We start from the raw sequence: 22303 nt of genomic DNA, 5'->3' as shown, positions 1-22303 counted from the left end.
CTGTTTCTGACTTCCACCCATACTGACTCTGCAGACAAACTCTCCTCAGCGATCTCCCTTTGTACAGCTGGGATACTATCCCTGATTCACAATGCCTCCCCATCTCCCCCCCCCCCCCCCCCCACACCCCGCTACCTTTTTTACTTTCTCCCCATTCCTTTTGAAACATCTAAACCCCGGAACATCCAACAAGCGTTCAAGTATCTGTAATGGCCACAACATCCAAGTCTCTGTAATGGCAATAACATCATAGTTTCAAGTACTGATCTAAGCTCTGAGTTAGTCGCCATTATTCATGGTACTGGTTGCCTTAAAATAGACACATTTGCATAAACATACAAGAAGTAGCTGAAGCAAATGGCCTGTGTCTGTGTTGTACATTCTGTGAAATTTCATGTAAATTTCCTGTTGCTTGTCATTTTCAATGTCTTCAAACTGTCAGTCAGCAACGAAAACATGAAGATCTTGTCATTGCAATATTGTGAGAATCCATATTCAAACTGACAGGGCCCCTTGGGCACTGGTCATTTTGAGGAAATCTGTCTTCTATATTGAGTTGATCACTGATATACCAAGTGAACTGGAATGGCTCCAGAACTGAACCCTTTAGAATCACTACTACTTACCAACAACTCCTTGGCACTGTTTTCCATTGAATATCAATTTTTAATCCAACTTGCGATACTCCTCTTAATTCAATATCCTTTAATCTACTCCTGTCTAGTTCCTTGTAACAGAATTGTCTAAGTTTATATAGATGACAATCTACACTCCACTTCCATCGTATCTCTCAGCTCCTCAAACAATGCCATCAGGTTTCTTATGTATGATCTATTTCTCCAAAATCTGTGCTGTCTGCTTCAAACCTGTTTCTCTCTGTCAGCATGGTTTTGTGAAGGGCAGATCATGCCTCACAAACCTTATTGAATTCTTTGAGCAGGTGACTAAGGAGGTGGACGAGGGTAAAGCGGTAGATGTGGTGTATATGGATTTTAGTAAGGCATTTGATAAGGTTCCCCATGGTAGGCTCCTGCAAAAAATACGGAGGTATGGCATTGAGGGTGAGTTGGAGGTTTGGATTAGGATTTGGCTGGCTGGAAGAAGACAGAGGGTAGTACTTGATGGTAAAGGTTCATCTTGTAGTGCAGTTACTAGCAGTGTTCCACAAGGATCTGTTTTGGGACCATTGCTGTTTGTCATTTTTATAAATGACCTGAAGGAGGGGCTAGAAGGTTGGGTGAGCAAGTTTGCGGATGATACGAAAGTCGGTGGAGTTGTTAACAGTGAGGAAGGATGTGGCAGGTTACAGCGGGATATAGATAAGCTGCAGAGCTGGGCAGAAAGGTGGCAAATGGAGTTCAATGTGGGTAAGTGTGAGGTGATTCACTTTGGTATGACCATCAAAAACATGGGGTACTGGGCTAATGGTTGGATACTTGGTAGTGTGGATGAGCAGAGAGATCTTGGTGTCCATGTACACAGATCTCTGAAAGTTGCCACCCAGGTAAATAGTGCGGTGAAGAAGGCATATGGCGTACTGGCTTTTATTGGTAGAGGAATTGAGTTCCGGAGTCCTGAGGTCATGTTGCAGTTGTATAAGACTCTGGTGCGGCCGCATCTGGAGTATTGTGTGCAGTTTTGGTCGCCATACTATAGGAAGGATGTGGAGGCACTGGAATGGGTGCAGAGGAGGTTTACCAGGATGTTGCCTGGAATGGTAGGAAGATCATATGAGGAAAGGCTGAGGCACTTGGGGCTGTTTTCATTGGAGAAAAGAAGGTTTAGGGGTGACTTGATAGAGGTGTACAAGATGATTAGGAGTTTAGATAGGGTTGACCATGAGAACCTTTTTCCACGTATGGAGTCAGCTATCACGAGGGGGCATAACTTTAAATTAATGGGTGGTAGGTATAGGACAGATGTTAGGGGTAGATTCTTTACTCAGTGAGTTCATAGAATGCCCTGCCAGTAGCAGTGGTGGACTCTCCCTCTTTATGGGCATTTAAATGGGCATTGGATAGGCATATGGAGGATAGTGGGCTAGTGTAGGTTAGGTCTGCTTGGATTGGCACAACATTGAGGGCCAAAGGGCCTGTACTGCGCTGTATTTTTCTATGTTCTATGTTCTATGGATATTTGGTGATTTTATCTTTAATTAAAGCTATCAAAGCTATCCCTTCTGTAAATGTTAAGTGACCTAATTATTGTGGAAATGTCGTTAATGCAAGTTTACAGATGAATGGCAATTAAAATTAATTCTAGTTTTATAAAGCAACATTAGCAAAATACAACCTGTCATATTACAGAAGAGGCCCTTTGGCCCCTGTATTGATAAAACTTCTCTAAATCTACATTAACCCTGCTTTCCAGCCCTGAGTCCATAGCCTTGAATGTTACAACATTTCAAGTGCTCATCCAAACACTTTTCAAAGGTTGTAAAGTTGCCTGTGCATTCCCCTGCAGTGTGTTTTTTTCCCCTCTGGGTGAAAATAAAATCATTCAATCCCCTCTAAACCTCTTGCCTTCACCTTAAAATCATGCTCCCTTTAATTATTTCTTCAAGTAAAGGGGGCAGCAGCTTCCTAACCACCCTGTCCATGCCTGTCAAAATCTTCTCCACCTCAATTAGGTTCCCTTCAGCCTTCTCTGCTCTAGCGATAAATATTCTCATAAAGCCATGGGTTGGAGGTTATGGCCAAGGAGAAAATGAGCAGGTATTACAGTTTCTGGATTAGTGGTGCTGGAAGAGCACAGCAGTTCAGGCAGCATCCGAGGCTAACCCTCTCCCACTGCAACTCCCAGGTCATTTCCTCTGCCCTGAACCTCTTGAACCATGTCCTGACACAAACTCACTACCACAGCCACATTTGCTTCCTCAGTGCCTGCCTCCGTAACCAACTCATCCCACACGGACTCCAGACCACCTTTAAACCAGTAGAGTTCGGACCCAAACAGGACAAACAGTACAGACTACAGATTCAAAAACACCAGCAACGGTTCTCCTTCAGGATCCTCCGCTCCACGCTTGCAGCAATGCGCCGGCACCTAACCTCTCTACAGTCAGGCCTGCCTCAGCTGAGGGCCACACTCTCTCAGAATTGGAAAGGACCCACCCTATACTACATCCTCAGGAGAATTCATACTCTCAACAAACAGTATTTCAACTCCATTTCAAACATCAAAAACTGTAAGTACAACAAACTTTTATCTACCCACCTCCATAACCAGCACTCCTCAAACATTCCAGAAGATTCCCCCGGCCTCTGGAGCTGCTTAAACGCCATTAGCCATGCGGCTGGTGCAGCTGCCACCCCCACGCTGATTGATGATGTCACTTCTGCCCCCATCATGGCCCCTCCCACAGCCACTTCCACCCCTCACAATTCCTCATGCATCACACGTGACATCACTTCTGCCCCTCACATCATTGCTGATGTCACATGCTCAGTGACTTTCGTCACCCCTACTGCCGTGTCTGCCACCACTTCCGTCCCCACCAACGCCACTCACCTGCATTCTGCTGACACGCCCCCCACAGATCCCACTGTCACCATTCCCGGCCCCCAGAACCCTGAGGGGAACACTACCCCTGCTCATGATTCCACCCCCATTCCCCCCACCATCACACCCACTCCAGTTACTGGCTCCGCCCCCCACTCCCAGCTCCACACCCACACCAGATCCCAGCTCCCAGCCCTGCTGAGTTTTCACCATCCCTCCAGACCTCCCCCTCACTGAGGACGAACGATCAGTCCTCAGCAAAGGACTCACCTTCATCCCCCTCCGTCCACGCATCAATGAATTTAATACACGCCGTGACGTCGAACTCTTCTTCTGCCATCTCCGCCTCCGAGCTTACTTTCACAATCAGGAGTCCTGTCCACCTTCTGAGGACCCCTTCGCCCACCTCCAACACACTGCATCCACCTGGACACCCTGCGCTGGCCTATTACCTGCCCTCGACCTCTTCATTTCCAACTGCTGCTGGGACATTAACCGCCTCAATCTGTCTACCCCCCTCCCCCACTCCAACCTCTCACCCTCACAACGCGCAGCCCTCCAATCCCGACCTCACCATCAAGCCAGCAGATAAAGGGGATGCAGTGGTAGTCTGGCACACTGACCTCTACACCACTGAAGCCAAACGCCAACTCGAGGACACCTCTTCCTACCCGCCCCCTCAACCATGACCCCACCCCCCATCACCAAACCATCATCTCCCAGACCATACAGAACCTCATCACCTCAGGAGATCTCCCACCCACAGCTTCTAACCTCATAGTCCGGGAACCCCGCACTGCCCAGTTCTACCTCCTTCCCAAAATCCACAAGCCTGACCACCCTGGCCGACCCATTGTCTCAGCATGCTCCTGCCCCACTGAACTCATCTCTACCTACCTTGACACTGTCCTATCCCCCTAGTCCAGGAACTCCCCACATACGTTCGAGACACCACCCATGCCCTCCACCTCCTCCAAGACTTCCGTTTCCCCGGCCCCCAATGCCTCATCTTCACCATGGATATCCAATCCCTCTACACCTCCATCCGCCATGACCAGGGCCTCCAAGCCCCATGTTTTTTCCTCTCCCGACGTCCCCAACAGTACCCTTCCACCGACACTCTCATTCGTTTGGCCGAACTGGTCCTCACCCTTAACAATTTCTCCTTTGAATCCTCCCACTTCCTCCAGACCAAAGGGGTAGCCATGGGCACATGTATGGGCCCCAGCTATGCTTGTCTCTTTGTTGGCTATGTAGAACAGTCGATCTTCCGTAATTACACCGGCACCATTCCCCACCTCTTACTCCGCTACATTGATGACTGCATTGGCGCCACCATGTGCTCCCGCGAGGAGGTTGAGCAATTTATCAACTTCACCAACACATTCCACCCTGACCTTAAATTTACCTGGACTATCTCTGAAACCTCCCTCCCCTTCCTGGACCTCTCCATCTCCATTAGTGACGACTGATTTGACACTGACATTTTTTACAAACCCACCGACTCCCACAGCTACCTGGATTACACCTCTTCCCACCCTACCTCTTGCAAAAATGCCATCCCGTATTCCCAATTCCTCTACCTCCGCCGTATCTGCTCCCAGGAGGACCAGTTCCACCACAGAACACACCAGATGGCCTCCTTCTTTAGAGACCGCAATTTCCCTTCCCACATGGTAAAGATGCCCTCCAACGCATCTCGTCCACATCCCACACCTCCGCCCTCAGACCCCACCCCTCCAACCGTAACAAGGACAGAACGCCCCTGGTGCTCACCTTCCACCCTACCAATCTTCGCATAAACCAAATCATCCGCCGACATTTCCGCCACCTCCAAAAAGACCCCACCATCAGGGATATATTTCCCTTCCCACCCCTTGCCACCTTCCACAAAGACCGTTCCCTCTGTGACTACCTGGTCAGGTCCATGCCCCCCTACAACCCACCCTCCCATCCTGGCACCTTCCCCAGCCACCGCAGGAACTGTAAAACCTGCGCCCACACCTCCTCCCTCACCTCCATCTAAGGCCCTAAAGGAGCCTTCCATATCCATCAAAGTTTTACCTGCACATCCACTAATATCATTTATTGTATCCATTGCTCCCGAAGCGGTCTCCTCTACATTGGGGGACTGGACGCCTCCTAGCAGAGCGCTTTAGGGAACATCTCCAGGACACCCGCACCAATCAACCACACCGCCCTGTGGCCCAACATTTCAACTCCCCCTCCCACTCTGCCGAGGACATGGAGGTCCTGGGCCTCCTTCACCGCCGCTCCCTCACCACCAGATGCCCGGAGGAAGAACGCCTCATCTTCCGCCTCAGAACACTTCAACCCCAGGGCATCAATGTGGACTTCAACAGTTTCCTCATTTGCCCTTCCCCCACCTCACCCTAGTTCCAAACTTCCAGCTCAGCACTATCCCCATGACTTGTCCTACCTGCCTATCTTCTTTTTCACCTATCCACTCCACCCTCCTCCCTGACCTATCACCTTCATCCCCTCCCCCATTCACCTATTGTACTCTATGCTACTTTCTCCCCACCCCCACCCTCCTCTCACTTATCTCTCCACCCTTCAGGCTCTGTGCCTGTATTCCTGATGAAGGGCTTTTGCCCGAAACATCGATTTTACTGCTCCTCGGATGCTGCCTGAACTGCTGTGCTCTTCCAGTACCAGATGGTTTCCAGCATCTGCAGTCATTGTTTTTATCTAGGTATTCCAGTTTATACATCCATAAACAGAATAATTCACAAACAGTATTTCCTGGAATTTAGATGATTACAGGATGATGAAGTTTACAAGATATTAAGGGGAACTGTTGGGTAAATTGAGAGGAACAATTTCTGTTGGTTGGAGAGTCTGGGACTATGAGACATAGCTGAAAAAAATTAAAACCAGGTCTTTCAAGAGTGAGCAAAATAATACAGAAGAAAAAAACCTTGCAGATCCTGGCAATCTGAATTGAAAACAGAAAATGTTGGAAATATTCCTCAAGTCAGGAAGTATCTATGGCATGAAGCAGAGTTAATGTTGATCTGTTGTGTATTTTATTTTAGGAGTGAAGGTGAGATACACTTCCACTCACAAAGGATGGTGGAATCTTCCTACAAACTGCCATTGATCTTTTTAAATTTTAAATCTGACATTGATATATTTTTATTAATCTTAAGACATTAAGGGATAAGATGTGGAGGCAGGTATTATATAGTAAGGTTACAGATCACATTAAAGTTCGAACAGAGACAAAGCTGTAAATGGCCTACTCTTGTTCTTATCTTAAGTAAACTCCCCAAATGACACACTCCAAATAAAACGTAACAAGTAAACATCGCCAAATAACTTTTTTCCTGCCAAATATTCATCCTAAATTATTCATCTCAAATAACACACTGGAAGTTTCCTTTTGCACTGATGTTACCTTGCTGGAGAATCTCCATTCTCATCGAACCAGACTTCCTCACCGGAAACTCCAATGAATGAAGTCTTTATTAGAAACTGTAGGAGTTTTTTGCCATCAACAGGTTTCATTGCTTCACAGAGGCCGGAGTGACCTGGACAGAGTGTTTTGTGCATGTCATGCAATCCGTGGGCCATGGCATAAATGGCGTTGATGATGAACCCCATTTTGCTGTCTTGTACATAATTTTCTGCTAAACTTTCATTCCCTGAGGAAGAGAAACAGATTTTCATCAGTGACTCACGTTACAATTTCACTCAATGATTTTGCTATTTTTAATCACTGCATCCCTATGAAAAAATAAAGGGAAGAGAAGGGAAATTGAAAGGAACGATTTGGGGATGCCCATCTTGTCATGGCAATTTCACAAATGGATTCCATCTGATTCTGATGTTCTTTTACCATTAAAGTGACAAACAGTAATTACTCCCTCACAATGCATCACAAAATAATGGATTCCATTAGTGCTAATATGCCAGTCTACGGAGATAGACACAGTCAACTGTACCATTGAAATGGGAAAGGTAAAAGAGTGAATGCAGAATTGTGGAAGTGACGGCAAGAAATGGCATCCACAAAGTACCTGTTCAACACTAGACTGACACGTGTTGGTTTCCTGTGTTAACCTGAGACAGATTCCATTGGATAAAAAGAGAGGTGAGAAATACTTGGATGTTATTACCAGTTACAGTTGTCTTAATAGAGATGTTTATCAGTCCCCTTTTTGGAAGGTAAGGGAAATATATGCAGAGGCAAATGTAGGATTGCCATAACTAACGTAGAGATTCACTCAACTCTGAGGAAGTTATATTAGACTCGAAATCTTATCTCAGTTTCTCTCTCCACAGATGCTGCCAGACCTGTTGAGTTCCTCCAACACTTTCTGTTTCATAACTGAAGAGTTTTTTTGCTGTTGTTTGACTAGATATTGAGTAGTAATTATACCCAGTTAATCATAGTGGGTGCACATATTGCTGATGGAAGTCTCCAAGAGAATATATCAATTGCAAATTTGAAACTTCCCACAAAGGAGGGAAGGCAAGGGATGCTAATCACATTCCTCTGTTCAGGAATAAGACTGAATTCAGAGACACTGCTGCCTTCGGCCTGTTGTCACTAATAAATCCTATAAAGAATTCAAAAGAATTATCTTTACACATTGAATGAAATCTGCTATCATCTGAGTAGGTGAGGCAAATAGCAGAGATACCTTGAAGGAGAAGCTAGGTATGTCCATGAATGAGAAAGAAACAGAAGGATCAAGTGATGGGATTAGATAAAGAAGGGGTTGAGAAGGTTCAGGTAGAGCATAAGGACTGAGGATCAGGTGGAATAAACACTTGCAATGACTAGAGAAAGCAAATGCCTTGTTTCCATGCTGTAAATTGATGTAATTCTATGTAATTCACACAAGCTTTTTCAAGGTATTAAAACCTTAAGTTGGCTTGTGAATGCCATGAAGTTTGACAGTTTGGAGGCTGAAAGCAAGATTTTAAAAAAGTGTACAGAGAGTTAGAGAGGTTGACAATAGAAGGTAAATTACTTGCACTGCTGTTCCAGTTGCTGGCTTTGTGATTCATTGTGTTGTATGTTCTGACTGACTGCAATGCCCCCTGTCTCTGAGAGTTTCTGATTGTCTGTACAGAAATGTTAACATTACTACGTTTCTTTTCATTGGAATTGCACTTTGGTCAATTTTATAGAAGGAGGAGATGTGGGAGTGATTGTCAGTCTCAGCTGTGTAGCAGTACATATTGAGAAACTGCAGTGTGCTCCCAGATTTCCTCGTTCAGTGATCTCACAGCTCAGGTTCATGTTTCTGCCAATTTCATAGCAAACCATCAAAGGGTAGATCTTACATTTCGATAAGAACATGAGATATTTATTCATTCCCTTAACCTGTTCTGCCATTCCATTAAATCACAACTGATCTGTATTTTAACATCCTCTAACAAATTTGTAATTGTTAGTACCCTTTACCCAACCAAAACTTCCTGATTTCAATGTCAAAAAGTTTTAATTGAAGAACCCAACATCCACAGTCTTTTGAGGGAGGGAATTTGAGATTTTAACTTTCTCTGCACAAAGCATTGCTTCTTGATTCTCCTGAACAGTCGGTCTCCAATTTTAAGAACTTCCCCTTCTGCCGTATAGTCTCCCACAAAAAGAAATAATTTCTCTGTGTCCATTTGCTTGATTCCATTTAATTTTTTGAACATGGAAGTTAACTCACCATGCACTAAGCTAAAGATAATTAAAAAGCAAATCAATGCCACATGTCCTGGACCCAATCCTTTAAGCACCCCTCCATCCCAAGAGTGTACTTCAGGACATTTTGTCCATGTGGGGTACAGAATATCATATGATATTCTGCCTGCAACATTTGTCTATGCAATCTTGGCACTGCAGGCCTCATTCTGACTCTAAACTGTGTGTCACATTGTGTCCATGTGCATTTGCAACATGGTTGTGCTGAAAACCACCTCAATCAAGGCGTTACCCTGGGTATTGGGAGCACACACCAGAAGTGAGCAGAGTTGACACTTTGGACGTGGTCAGTGGGTAACTCCAACGTGACACCAACAATGATTTTACTGCTCCAGATAATGTCCTCTTGTAAAGGCGGGTGGCTGAATATGATTTCACTGACCCAGAGCTGTTTGAAGGTTTCATCACCAGCTTGCAGGTCTGTTGCTGTTCACTCTCTGTCTACTGTTTGGAGGAGCTTGTGGAAATATTTGGTGGTTTGCTGAGTTGGTCATAGTTGGTGATGTTGACATGAAATGGTATTCAGTTGGAGAGTCAGTGATTGTGTCTGTAAACACTCTGGTTGATTGCTGGCACAGTGGCTCAGTGGTTAGCACTGCTGCCTCACAGTGCCAGCGAACCAGGTTCAAGTCCGGTCTTGGGTGACTGTCTGAATGGAGTTTGCACATTCTCCCCGTGTCTGCGTGGGTTTCCTCAGGATGCTCCGGTTTCATCCCACAATCCAAAGATGTGCAAGTCAGGTGAATTGGCCATGCTAAATTGCCCATGGTGTTAGTTGGGCAAATATAGGGTAGGGGAATTGGTCTGGGTGGGTTGCTCTTCGGGGGGTTGTTGTGGACTTGTTGGGCCGAAGGGCTTGTTTCCATACTGTCGGGAATCTAATCTAATTACCAGTTCCAAGCACTGCATGCTATAGTTCTAACTTCCACTTGTTATAATATGAGAGGGAGATTGAACACAATCTGCACAGCAGAGGGCTAGCTACTCTCAGAGGGATGAGGGAGATCTGATCCCTCAGTAGGAAGTCTTATCCATTCAGATCTTCCTGGAATCATCTTCTGATTTCAATCTAAGCCAGCAGCTATCATTGCACTGACTAGTGTTGGCAAAGGTGACCATTGTTCTGAAATCATTTATTTTAGGCTTCTACCATGCTGGATCAAGGTGACATTTCTCACACCTCCCAGTTCATTATCCACAGTTTGCAGAACTGCTGTGAGACACTGTCCACTCCATTGAAAGCTGGCATCCTCAGCCATGACAACATGAACCTGCACCGGCAGCAAGCCAGACCTGCAATGGGAATGACCTATTTCATTTCTTCATTCTGAGCTTGCACTGTGTGATTTCAGCTGGAAAAGAAACCAATATGTCAGCCATCAAAGAGATGTGCTTTCACTACCACATCTAAGCTGGAAAGAATAAGCATGGGTTTCTGTGTAATGGCCTATGTCAGGTTGGTACTGAACTCCCTGACAGTGTCAGTGGACTTCTTGATAGGTCTACCATTTTACATTAAGCATTTTCAATGTGCAACAGCCATCAACCAAATGGCCACCCCATTGAAATCTCCATCTGAGCACTCTGCAATAAAACTTGATTGAAACCTGGCCCACTGGAGAGCTAGTACTGACATTCTCCTTTCCCTGTTCCCTGGCTACACACAGATCCCATGTCTGCACTAGCCTCACTGTGCCAATTTCTGAGTGGTGACTGTGAGAGTGAGTGATGATGTTTCAGTACCAGTGTCCTATTTCTCTTGGATGCCATGTTTCCACATCAATGCTTTGGTGATGCCATTTCTCATGGCATCGGGAAGGAGAAAGGTTTAAGGGTGAAGTTGGTGGGAAAGGAGGAGGGAAAATGCGGGCTTAAACCATTTGTGCCTGCAAATCAGAAGAGATCGTATGACAAAAAATTGGGAGATGAGAGGCTTGATTAGCCAGGAGTGAACAATTTCCTTTTATAGTTTAATACTTGCTGCTGGCTACAACTTTTTATGCCTTTGCCAATGATGGGCAGCACACCTGTGGTGGGTGGGGATCAAGCAATGTCTGTCTCCTGTCGATTAAAGGTTGCCATTTATGTACTTGGAGCCCCTCGGCCAGTTAGAGTGAGGGTAGTGTGCCGTCGGGTGTGGTGCAATGTATTTGAACACTGGGCATGTCATATTTAAACATTTTGCCATGTGTCCAAGCTGGGTTATATGAATGTGGGAGTGTAATATGAGGCTGTGAATGTGCATGATACTTGATAGAGAATGCTGGGTAAATGAGTGAAGTGAGAAGCAGGAAATGGAAAGGTATGAGAGTGTTTGATTGAAAAGATATGGTTTGTGAAGAAAAGCATTTGATACTAAACTTAATTGAGGCCATCAAACACTCCCTACACTGAAGGTCAGGCAGCATTTGAGGAGCAGGAGAATGCCATTAATCCTCCTGCTCCTCGGATGCTGCCTGACCTGCTGTGCTTTTCCAGCAGCACACTCTTGACCCAGCATCTGCAGTCCTCACTTTCTCCTCCTTGCATTGTAGTCAGGTCCTTGGTGCCAGACTGCTTAGGCAGTGATGGCTGTCTCTGGCCTCTGTCTTCTTAATGTTTCTGGTTTTACGTGAATGAAGAATCCCTTTCCTGTTCATAAGGTCATGGCATCCAGTACTGCATCAGAGAAGCTTGGAATATACTTGCTGCTCTGTTGCATTGTTCTCCCTGCTCTGAGATATTATGCATTGGATGATAAATGTTTCTGGTCCAAGTCCACATTTTTAGTTACAACTTCATTTCAGTTAACACACTCCATAAAACTCACACACCACTGATTTCTAGCTCCCCAACTAAGACAGTATGGTTAAGGAGGAATTTAGCACGCTTGCCTTTATTGCTGAGACCATTAATTATAGGAATTGGGATGTCATGTTGCAGTTGTACAGGATGTTGGTGAAGCCACTTTTTGGAATACTGTATATATAGTTCTGGTCACCCTGCTATAAGAAGCATATTATTAAGTTGGAGAGGCTTCTGAGAGGTTTACAGGGATGTTGCCAGGACTGGGTAGTTTGAGTTATAAAGGAGAGACTGGATAGACTAGAGCATTTTTCATTGGAGTGTAGGAGGTTGAGGGATGACCTTATAGATGCCTATAAAATCATGAGGGGCGTAGATAAGGTCAGTAGCAAAGGTCTTTTCCCTAGACTAGGGGGGGTTTAAAACTAACAGTTCAGGCAGCATCCAAATAGCTTCGAAATCGACGTTTCGGGCAAAAGCCCTTCATCAGGAATAAAGGCAGTGAGCCTGAAGCGTGGAGAGATAAGCTAGAGGAGGGCCACCCTCCTCTAGCTTATCTCTCCATGCTTCAGGCTCACTGCCTTTATTCCTGATGAAGGGCTTTTGCCCGAAACGTCGATTTTGAAGCTATTTGGATGCTGCCTGAACTGCTGTGCTCTTTCAGCACCACTAATCCAGAATCTGGTTTCCAGCATCTGCAGTCATTGTTTTTACCTCAGGGTTTAAAACTAGATGTATAGTTACAACATTTAAAAGATATTTGGACAAGAACATGAATAACAAAGGTTTAGAGGGATATGGGCCAAACGAAGGCAAGAGGGACTAGTTTAGTTTGGAAAACTTGGTCGGCTTTGATGAATGGATCAAAGGGTCTGTTGCTGTGCTGTATGACTCTATAACACGATAACATATATCACTTATTCCCCCATTTCACCAGGTCTCAGGTATTTCTTCAAACCATATTAGATTATAACAAATTCCCTTTTTAAATACAGTCAATTTATATAATAATGAAAAACAAACATAATGAAATATACAAAATGATAATACATTATACTCCTGCTTTCCAAGTGTCCTTTTCCAGTTTGTCCAACAGTTTCTTAGAGCATGATCCTTTTTTCTAGGACAATCAGAGAGCTGACCGCTGCCATCCATCCATTTTAATTTGGAGATTTCTCCATTCTCTGGCAGGTTTTAAAACTGCAATATTGATCCATTTTGTTGAGTGCATTTTATTCCACAGTGACCTTATTATTGATATAGTACCTAATGAGAATTGGGGGCAGAGATGGGAGTGAGTGTGAGGTAGCACAGAGAAGATGGTGGCACTTACCCTAGCTGAGCAGACATCACTGACCTTCATCCTTCACTCCTGGATATCCCTCTAAAGACCACAATGACTGGCTGACAGCCTTGGACAGGCTGACAGTTGCTGATTGGTGTCCTCTGCCAGTCCTAGGGGGAGAGGACGTCCTTGCTATGCACCACCCCGTTCACCAGGACCCTCAGATCCCTGGGTGCAAAATGGGCATCATTTCCTCCTTGTCTGGCACCTCTGAAGTAAGGTAACAAGCCATGCAGGGAAGCTCCAGACTATACAACAGACTGTTGAAGATGGTGAGGGATATCCCAGCCACTGTGAGTTCATTTGTGCATGGCGACTGGTAAAGTTCAGGTAACATCAGATGAGAAAGGTGCCTGTTAGGTAGTTAATGAGGTGAGTTTGGGACTATAGCTGAAGAAAACTCACTAGGCGTCACAGAAAAAAACCTTCCACAAAACTTGACAAAATTGATACTTATCTAAATAGACATAAGATTTTGCCCGAAGACTTGTGTACGTCATCCAGACCCACATATCAAGGTTAGTACTGTTGCATCTGCTTATCCTTGGGATGAAATATTACATCAAGACCTTATGTGGAAATTAACGATCCATCACACTGTAACGCAGGAGAGTTCTTTTCTGGTTTCCCCATCATTCATCCCTCAATGACAACACAAAATTGCCAGATGAATCCTTCATTCGCTGCAGACAAGGCTGCCAACTCTTTCAGGGAGCTTTCAGTATTTGATCCTCCACCTCCAACCGTCCTGTTCATGTGCTGTCACTATTGGTTGACCAACATGTCAATATTTCCAGGAAACAGTCAATAATGGCACCTTGTATACCCACAATCCTATGCATGCCAGAAACTGATCTATTCTTTGTAATGCTCTTACTCATTAGAGTGCCCAATATTGAGGCCCCAGCTATTACTGTCAATTAGGTCAGAGTGATGAAAGTGAACAGAATGCCATTTGTAACTTCTTTCCTCAGTTGCTTGGAGGAGTGATTCATATTTAATTCTGAGGTGTTCCAGAATAATCCACGAGCTGTTCCTTTTAGTCTGTTAGGTTTGTCTACAAACAAAACCTTCAAAAAAATAACATCACCTTGATTCACATTGCACCCCCAACAGGGAAAACAATCAAAGGTACTTCACAGATGTGAGGAAGAACTTATCCTGTTATGAAACACTTTGGGACAGTGCAAATAGAATAAATACAGGCTCATTCTTTATGTGTCGACATCAAAATATTAATTCTATCCAATACTTCTTTCAATTCATTTTTCCCTCAATGATTTATGTGATTCAGTATTCCGAAGTTACAACCTTACATCTTGTCATTTTCCTCAGTGTCCCTCATCCGTTAATATATTTTTGAAGTCAGAATACTTAAAACCAACTCTAAAGCTCCAAATACGCCAATGCCACTGGCCTCCTTGGAATTACATTGACATTTTCCAAAACAACCTGTTCAGAGATGTTATTACACACAGCTGGATGGAACCTGAGGCAAGGTCTCCTAGCTCAGAGACATTACCACAATAGCCTTTACCTTCTGTTGATATTTTCTAATCAACTTGTGTAGGAATGTTATGACACAGATTTAAGACAGAGATAGATAGGTTCTTGATTGCTAAGGTGATCAAAGTTTATGGGGAGAGGGCAGGAGAATGGACTTGAGAAACTTATCAGCCTGATTGAATGAGGGAGCAGACTCGATGGGCCAAATGGCCTAATTTCTGCTCCCATGTCTTCTGGTCTTAAGGACACACAGCTGGAGCAGTTGGAACTTGAACTGAGGCCTCTGGATCATGGTAGAAACATTCCCAATAAACCCCAAGAGCTTTCTGGATTTGACTTTTAGTTTCCTTTTATGCAGAAGTCTACCATTTATGGGTGACTTTCCCACCACCATAAAACCATTACTTTTCTTTTTCTTTTTAAACTATTAATCAAGACCAGTAATCACTTGTGTAGCCAATTAAAGTGTTTACAAGCAGAGCCCATTATGGGCAAAGCCAACCATTAAAAGTGAGGGGGAGATGGGGAAAGAGGAAAGGGGTGGTTGACTTGTATTAGTAATTGGTTTAATTGGTGAAAGCTGCAAGTTGATGATCCAAATTTTGATAAATGATTGTTATTCCCTCCTTAGCACCTATTGCTTTCCAGCCCATTGCTCGTGGAGTCACTACTTCAATTTTGATTCATTTAGAATTTCCTTTTATGAAGTCAGTTAGGGTTGTCAAAGCTGTGATGAATCATTGGTAAATCTTCAGCCACTTTTAGTCTTCCTGGGAGCTGAGCACAAATACAAAATATTAATTGACATGATTTTCTTCCCGAAATAAGTCAGGGATAGTTGAACTCCTCTGTATGGATGGTATCATCAACAACAACAGCTCTCATTTCTGTCACACCTTTAATGTTGTAAAAAAATATAAAGGCACTTCACAGGAGAGACAGCAAGATGGCCATGTAGGTACCACAGTGAATCGAATCACATTGTAATATCACAGCCTTTTTATTTCCTTTGTTTTTGGATCGTGGATGTAAAAAAAGGAAGATATTGCTTGAAACCAAAGAGACTGTGCAAAGTGATGGCCACAGTTTTGAAAATGTCATGTTTACTGGAGCACATTGTGAGTTGTATACGATGTTGTGTTATCCTGGAACAGTGAGAGCAGAAGCAGATGGGTTCGAAACCAAGGGAAAACAGCTTGACAACAACATGCTGATTGACCCCTGACCAAGTGGCCATGGATGGTGTGGAGTTGTTGCTGCAGATAAACATCAGCATGCAAAGAAAATGCATTAAAAAAATCTGTGTTTGTCTCTCCCACATGGACGTATTACAAAGTCTCTGGAATCAGCTGGCTATTTTCCATTCAGTTTTCTCTGTAAATCCCGCCTGTAAATACCTTCAAAGATAATGAAAGGATGAATTCTCAACAAGTAAATGAAAGAGAGCATTGATGTGTAAAATACATTGTGTCAGCAGCAAAGAGCAAAAGTAAATTGGAAGAAACTGGAAAAAACCCAACTCATTGTGGTTCTGACTGGTGCTATTGAACTGTGTTTCCCTGATCATCTTTTTGTCCTACCCTTAAAATGTTCTCTATCTTCGTATGCCTGTCTGTTTGTGATGGGATAAGTTTAAGAAGGGATAGAGTTTAAGTTATAGAGTTATAAATTTGCAATTCTTTTCCCTTATTGCCGTTGGTTAAAGGGAATTTGTTTGTTGTTTCCTTCTTAAGTATAGAAATGTGATGTGCGTGAGTATTTTATTTTAACCTGAGTTTGTCAGTCAGGTAATTAGAGACTTTGGGTATTTTTACGAAACTTTTTCTCATTTGTGACAACTCTGAGAATAGTAGGGCTTAATTTTGGCGCGCTACCCCAGTGAACCAGGATGACGTTGTTTAAAAAAAATTTGTATGGGGTTCACCTGATGTAATGTCATGTCCCTACCTCTGGACCAGGAGATCCAGGTTTAAGTCCCACCAGTCCCAGAGGTATGTCATAACTTGCCTGAACTTTGACATTATGGAGATGTTAGGGCAGATCAGCCATGGTCATAGTCACTGTTGACTTGCTACATGCTCAACTAAAGACCCATCAGCATGTGTGGTTAGTTCTTCCACTTCGCATCCTACCTCTGCCAACATTTTATGATTGTTGTGCCCACACGAACCATCTGCGATGCCTTGGGTCGATTTACTCCAATCTCTCTTATTAGGTGTTATCTAAGTTAGTAATACAGGGAATACAAAACTTTCTAGTAAAAGATGCTTTTGATGTTGATAAACAATAAAGGTGTGCTAAATGTTAACCTTTCCTAAGAATGGTTCTGAGGAAGGGTCACTTGACCCGAACCATTACCTCTGATTTCTCTCCACAGATGCTGCCAGACCGACCAAGCTTTTCCAGCAAATTCTACTTTTGTTTCTGATTTCCAGCATCTGTAGTTCTTTTGGTGTTTATTAAGGCGTACTATTTATTAATTAATGGCAAGCTTTGCTACATCTGCATTACAAGGGAGTACATGGTAATACCTCAAGCTTTACTGAATGGTAAATGTGCATTACTGTTAGCTACATTGACTTTAGCACTGGCAACTGGTCCTGCAACATTACTTAGAGACTAAAGACTGATTGGCTTATCCCAGGAATAGTCCCTTATATCCTGATGGATGGAGCAGTTTCAGGGAGGTTTGGCTGCAAGGTGATGAACAAAAAATGTAGCCACAGAGAACCAATTTTCAAATGGGTCTTTCTGCCACTTTAGAGGTGGGAATCAAGGGAAGGAGTGACAGCATGTTCCTACAGGGATCAGGAAGCCATTGATGAAAACAGAATGGGAATCTGGCCCTGAGGACTTGGCAATATTCCTGGGAAAAGTGCAATGACTTCACATAGGTGGTCAAGTTCAGTGAATGCATCCTCAAAGACTGTGTCCTATGCAGTACGCTGCTAACCTCTCACACTGCTTCATGCATCACAGTCCCACCATTTCTTCTCAAGCTAACAGTATTCCAGTGTCCACCATCACCAATCTGCTGGTCCCTTCCTATTGCATATCAATCACACTGCCACCTCCCGTGTTATATTGTCAAAATCTGGGCTCACAAGATCCAGAGCTGCTCGAGATAATCTTGCAAAGTCATCTGCATTTTCCCTTCTGGAAAGTCAGCAGCCTTCCAGCATCAAGCTGCAACCTGTAGGTAGCACTGTGTAGTAACACTGGAACAGAGAAAGACACCTGTAAGGTAGACACCAACGGAACATACTGGGGGAATAGCATGGTTATCCATGTATGATTGGAAGAACTGTTGTCTAAAGTTGTTATTGGAATACTTTTATATTTGGGATTTTTGTCTAAACATTAGAGACAGACCTTTCAGGAGTGAAATTAGGAAACACTTCCTAACACAAAGAATGATAGAAGTTTAGAGCTCTCTCCTACAAATGACTACTCATAATAAATCTATTTTTGTTTTAAAACTAACATTGATTGATGTTTGTTAACACAAGGCAGTAAGGTATTCAGTGTTGTACTGGCCACCCCCAATGTCTTTGGATTTCTACTGTTTCTAGTTTTACACTATCTAGAAAGTATTCTGTTTCAAATCCTAAGTGATTTGCCATTTTGTCCTTTCATTTCATCTATCAATATTTCTCTGTATTTTCCTGCTTCTACGTACAATGACTAAAATGTTGCCTATTTCTTTGTCATTTGCAAATTTGGATGTGTTGCTTTCTATCCCATTATTTAAATCATGAATAAAAATGGTGACTAGTTGAGGCCCCAAAACACATCCTTGTGAGTAACCATCAGCCGTATCCTTCCAATTACACTACTTCGCCATTAACCTCACTAGTCAACCAATTTCTAACACCAAAATAATAACTTGCATTTGATTCCACAAGCTTCAACTTTATGCAAGACTCTTGTGAGGAACTTTATCAAATTCCTTGGGAAAGTCCATGTGAATGACACTCAGAGATATTAGGCAAAAATGAGGACTGCAGATGCTGGAGATCAGAGTCTAGATTAGAGTGGCACTGGGAAAGCACAGCAGGTCAAGCAGTATCCGAGGAGCAGGAAAATTGATGTTTCATGCAAAAGCCCTTCATTAGAGTCATTCCCTTGACTCGCTCTGATCAACTGAACGATGTTAAGATGTTCAGCCATTTTGCCTTTAGTTATATACTCCAGCATTTTCATGATAATTGTTGTTAGGCTGAATGGTCTACGATTTTCACATTCCCATTGCTCCTCTTTCTTAAATGGCAGAGTGACAGGCACATTCTTCCAATTTAAATGAATAACTTCTGAATAGCAAGAATTTTGAAAGAATACAATTAAGCCATCTGCAATGTTCTAGCTTATTTCCTTTAAAGTCTTGGAATGGAAACCATCTGGTCCTGGGGATTAGTCATTTTTTTATTGCCAATATTTTCTTCATTACTGTATTTTGTTTGTGCTACTTCTGGCACATCCCTATCCCCCGAGGTGTGTAGCATGCTAACCTCTACCTCTATAAACATACTGACACAAGGTACTTATTCAACATGTTCACCAACTCTTCATCTTCATTGAAACATCAACATTATCAGTTTTAAAGGGGCCACATTATTGTTCCTGACTGATCTTTCTCTAGCATTAGTGTAAAAGCTTTCCTGTTGATGTTGCTATCCCTTGCAGGTTTATTTTCACCATCACTTCTTTCGTAGCTCTTAACCCCCAGTGGGTGTTTTATCACTGTTTGCTATTCCATGTGTCTTTCCCATTTACCAGGATCTATGACATTTCCAGAATTTTTGAATGCGTTTTCTTTTAATTTTATGTTGTCGCTTATTACTTTGGCTGTCATTTTTTGCAAGCACAGTTCTTATCTCTTTGGGCTGTAATTGTTTCTGTATCACATTAAATTCTATATTCAACACCTTCCACTGATCTTCTGTTATTTCACCCATTGACAGATTTATCAATGTTATTATGTACACTCTGAGTCCATTGAAGCTTCCCTTGGTTTAATGTAGAACCCTACTCACTGCTTTGCAACTTTTCTTTTCAAATATTATGTTTATAATAATAAATCACCTCATCATATCATGAGTGTTATTAGATATTAGAATATATATTAGATATAAATGGACTGTTACAGTAATTAAAATTTGACTCATTATTAATCAAACATGTTTCCTTGTAGATTCTGAGATACATTGCTTTAAGGAACAATTTCAGGCACATCCAAGAACTTTGCTGATATTTCTTGATGTATTAATCTGCATAATAATAGAGTCAAAATATAGGGGGTGAATCTGTACCAAATCACCCAGGAAGATCTGGTCATAGGGACAACCAATCAGAGAAACGTCTCCCCATAAATAGAATGGAAGTAAATGGTGAGGCATTGCTGCTCCAATCAGACTGATTCTTTCTGTACTTTCTGCTCACAGGCTCATTAGTGAACCTATTAACAACAAGGGGGAGATGTAACCTAAGAACAGAGGTCCAATGGGCAGTTAGGAATGTAAGTGTCATTAGCCGTCATGGGTCCCCATCAGCCCAGGCTGAGATTGGGGCCTGTTATTAGCTCAGGCCAGGATTGTGGGCTGCCATTAAACAAGGCTAGAATTGAGGCCTAGCTTTAGATGATGCGGTGATCATGGGCCACCTTCAGCCAAAGCTAGAATCAGATTTTTTGCCAGATGTGGGAATTCAGTCTGTCATAGTGAGGTATCTCCTAGGAGTGGGCAGACTGGGGACGAGGGAAGGAGGTGGCTAGAGGATGATTGTGGGGAATGAAGTGGGGGCAAGAAGGGCATTGGGAGAGAAAAAGGTTCCAAATGGTTTTGTGAGAGTGAAAGGGGAGTGTAGATGGGGGAAGTGAGCTGGAAGATGATCACAGTGGGGAAGAAGGATAACAAAGACCAGCGCAGCACAGGAACAAGCCCTTCGCCCACATGACACCTTTCTAAACTAAAAAGTTTCTGCTTCCACACGGTCCATATCCCTTCATTCCCTGCCTAATCATGTATCCATCAAGACGCTTTTTAAAATGTTGTTATTGTATCTGTTTCTCTGCCACTTCTGGCAGAATATTCCTGGCACTTAACACTCTGTATACATAAAAAAAACTTGCTTTTCATGTCTATTTTAAACTTTCCCTCTTTTACCTTAAACCTATGTCCCTTTGTAATTGATATTTTTACTCCAGGAAAGAGACTCCAACTCTCCATTCTATCCTCACCTCTCATTATTTTGTAAATTTCTATCAGGTCGCCTCTCAGCCTCCAACGTTCAAATGAAAACAAGTTTGCCCAGTCTCTTGTCATTGCTAATACCCTGCAAACCTGACATCATCCTGGTAAACCATTTCTGCACCCACTCCAAAGCCCTCCACATCCTTCTGATAGTGTGACAACTGGAACTGTGCACAATATTCCAAATGTGGCCTAACTAAAGTTGTATACAGCTGCAACATGACTTGCCAATTTTTATAATCTATTTTTATACCCTGACTGATGAAGGCCATACATCTTCTTGACCACCTTATTCACTTGTCTTGTCACTTTCAGGAACTGTGGGCATGTGTGCTTAGATCTTTCTGTATGTTAAGGTTTCTAAGGGTTCTGCTATTTACTGTGTACTTCCCTCCTGCTTTGGACCTTCCAAAATGCATAACCTCGCATTTGTCTGCAGTAAATTCCATCTTGCCACTTCTCTGCCCAAGTCTCTAGCCTATCTATAGCCTGCTATATCCTCTGACAATCCTTTTCACTATCTGTAGCTCCCCCAATCTTTGTGTCATCAGCAAACGTGCTAGTCAGACCACCTACATTCTGCTCTAACTCATTTAAATATATTACAAATAAGAGTCTCAGCATTGACCTTTGTTGAACACTAGTGGTCACAGATCTCCAGTCAAAAAAACACCCTGCCACCACTACTCTCTGCTTTCCATCTTCAAGCCAGTTCTGTATCCATCATACCAGCTCATCAAGGATCCCATGTGACTTCACCTTCTGTATCAGTCTGCCATAGAATCAGAGAAATTCCTACAGCGTGGAAGCAAGCCACTCAGCCCATTGAGTCCATACCGACCTTCCAAAGAGCATCTCACCGAGACCCAACCCCTGTCCTACCCCTGTAACTCTGCCTTTCCCATGGCTAATCCACCTAGCCTGCTCATCCCTGGACACCATGGACAATCCACCTAACCTGCACACCTTTGAACTATGGGAGGAAACTGGACAAAACCCATGCAGATATGGGGAAAATGTGCAAACTCCACACAAATAGTCATCTGCGTGTGGAATTGAACCTAGGTCCCTGGCACTGTGAGGCATGCAATGCTAACCACTGAGCCACCATGCCATCCATGAGGGAGCTTGTCAAAAGCCTTGCTAAAGTCCATGAAGACAACATTCACTGCCCTGCTTTTATCAGTCATC

At 43.3% G+C, this 22303-nt stretch overlaps 1 protein-coding gene across 1 annotated transcript in view; it reads right to left on the bottom strand.

Moving 5' to 3' along the window:
- LOC140472648 (metabotropic glutamate receptor 1-like) overlaps positions 1–22303 on the bottom strand; it is a gene marked incomplete at its 5' end in the record, with an annotated part of 97555 nt that overhangs the window by 56964 nt on the left and 18288 nt on the right. Inside the window, one exon of the mRNA XM_072567507.1 lies at positions 6923–7169. Coding sequence (XP_072423608.1) covers positions 6923–7169 — 247 coding nt within the window. The remainder of the gene's footprint in view (positions 1–6922; positions 7170–22303) is intronic.

The sequence above is a fragment of the Chiloscyllium punctatum genome, unplaced genomic scaffold (genome assembly GCF_047496795.1).
Source record: "Chiloscyllium punctatum isolate Juve2018m unplaced genomic scaffold, sChiPun1.3 scaffold_395, whole genome shotgun sequence".
NCBI lineage: Eukaryota > Metazoa > Chordata > Chondrichthyes > Orectolobiformes > Hemiscylliidae > Chiloscyllium > Chiloscyllium punctatum.
This window is presented reverse-complemented; position numbering and strand designations above follow the sequence as displayed.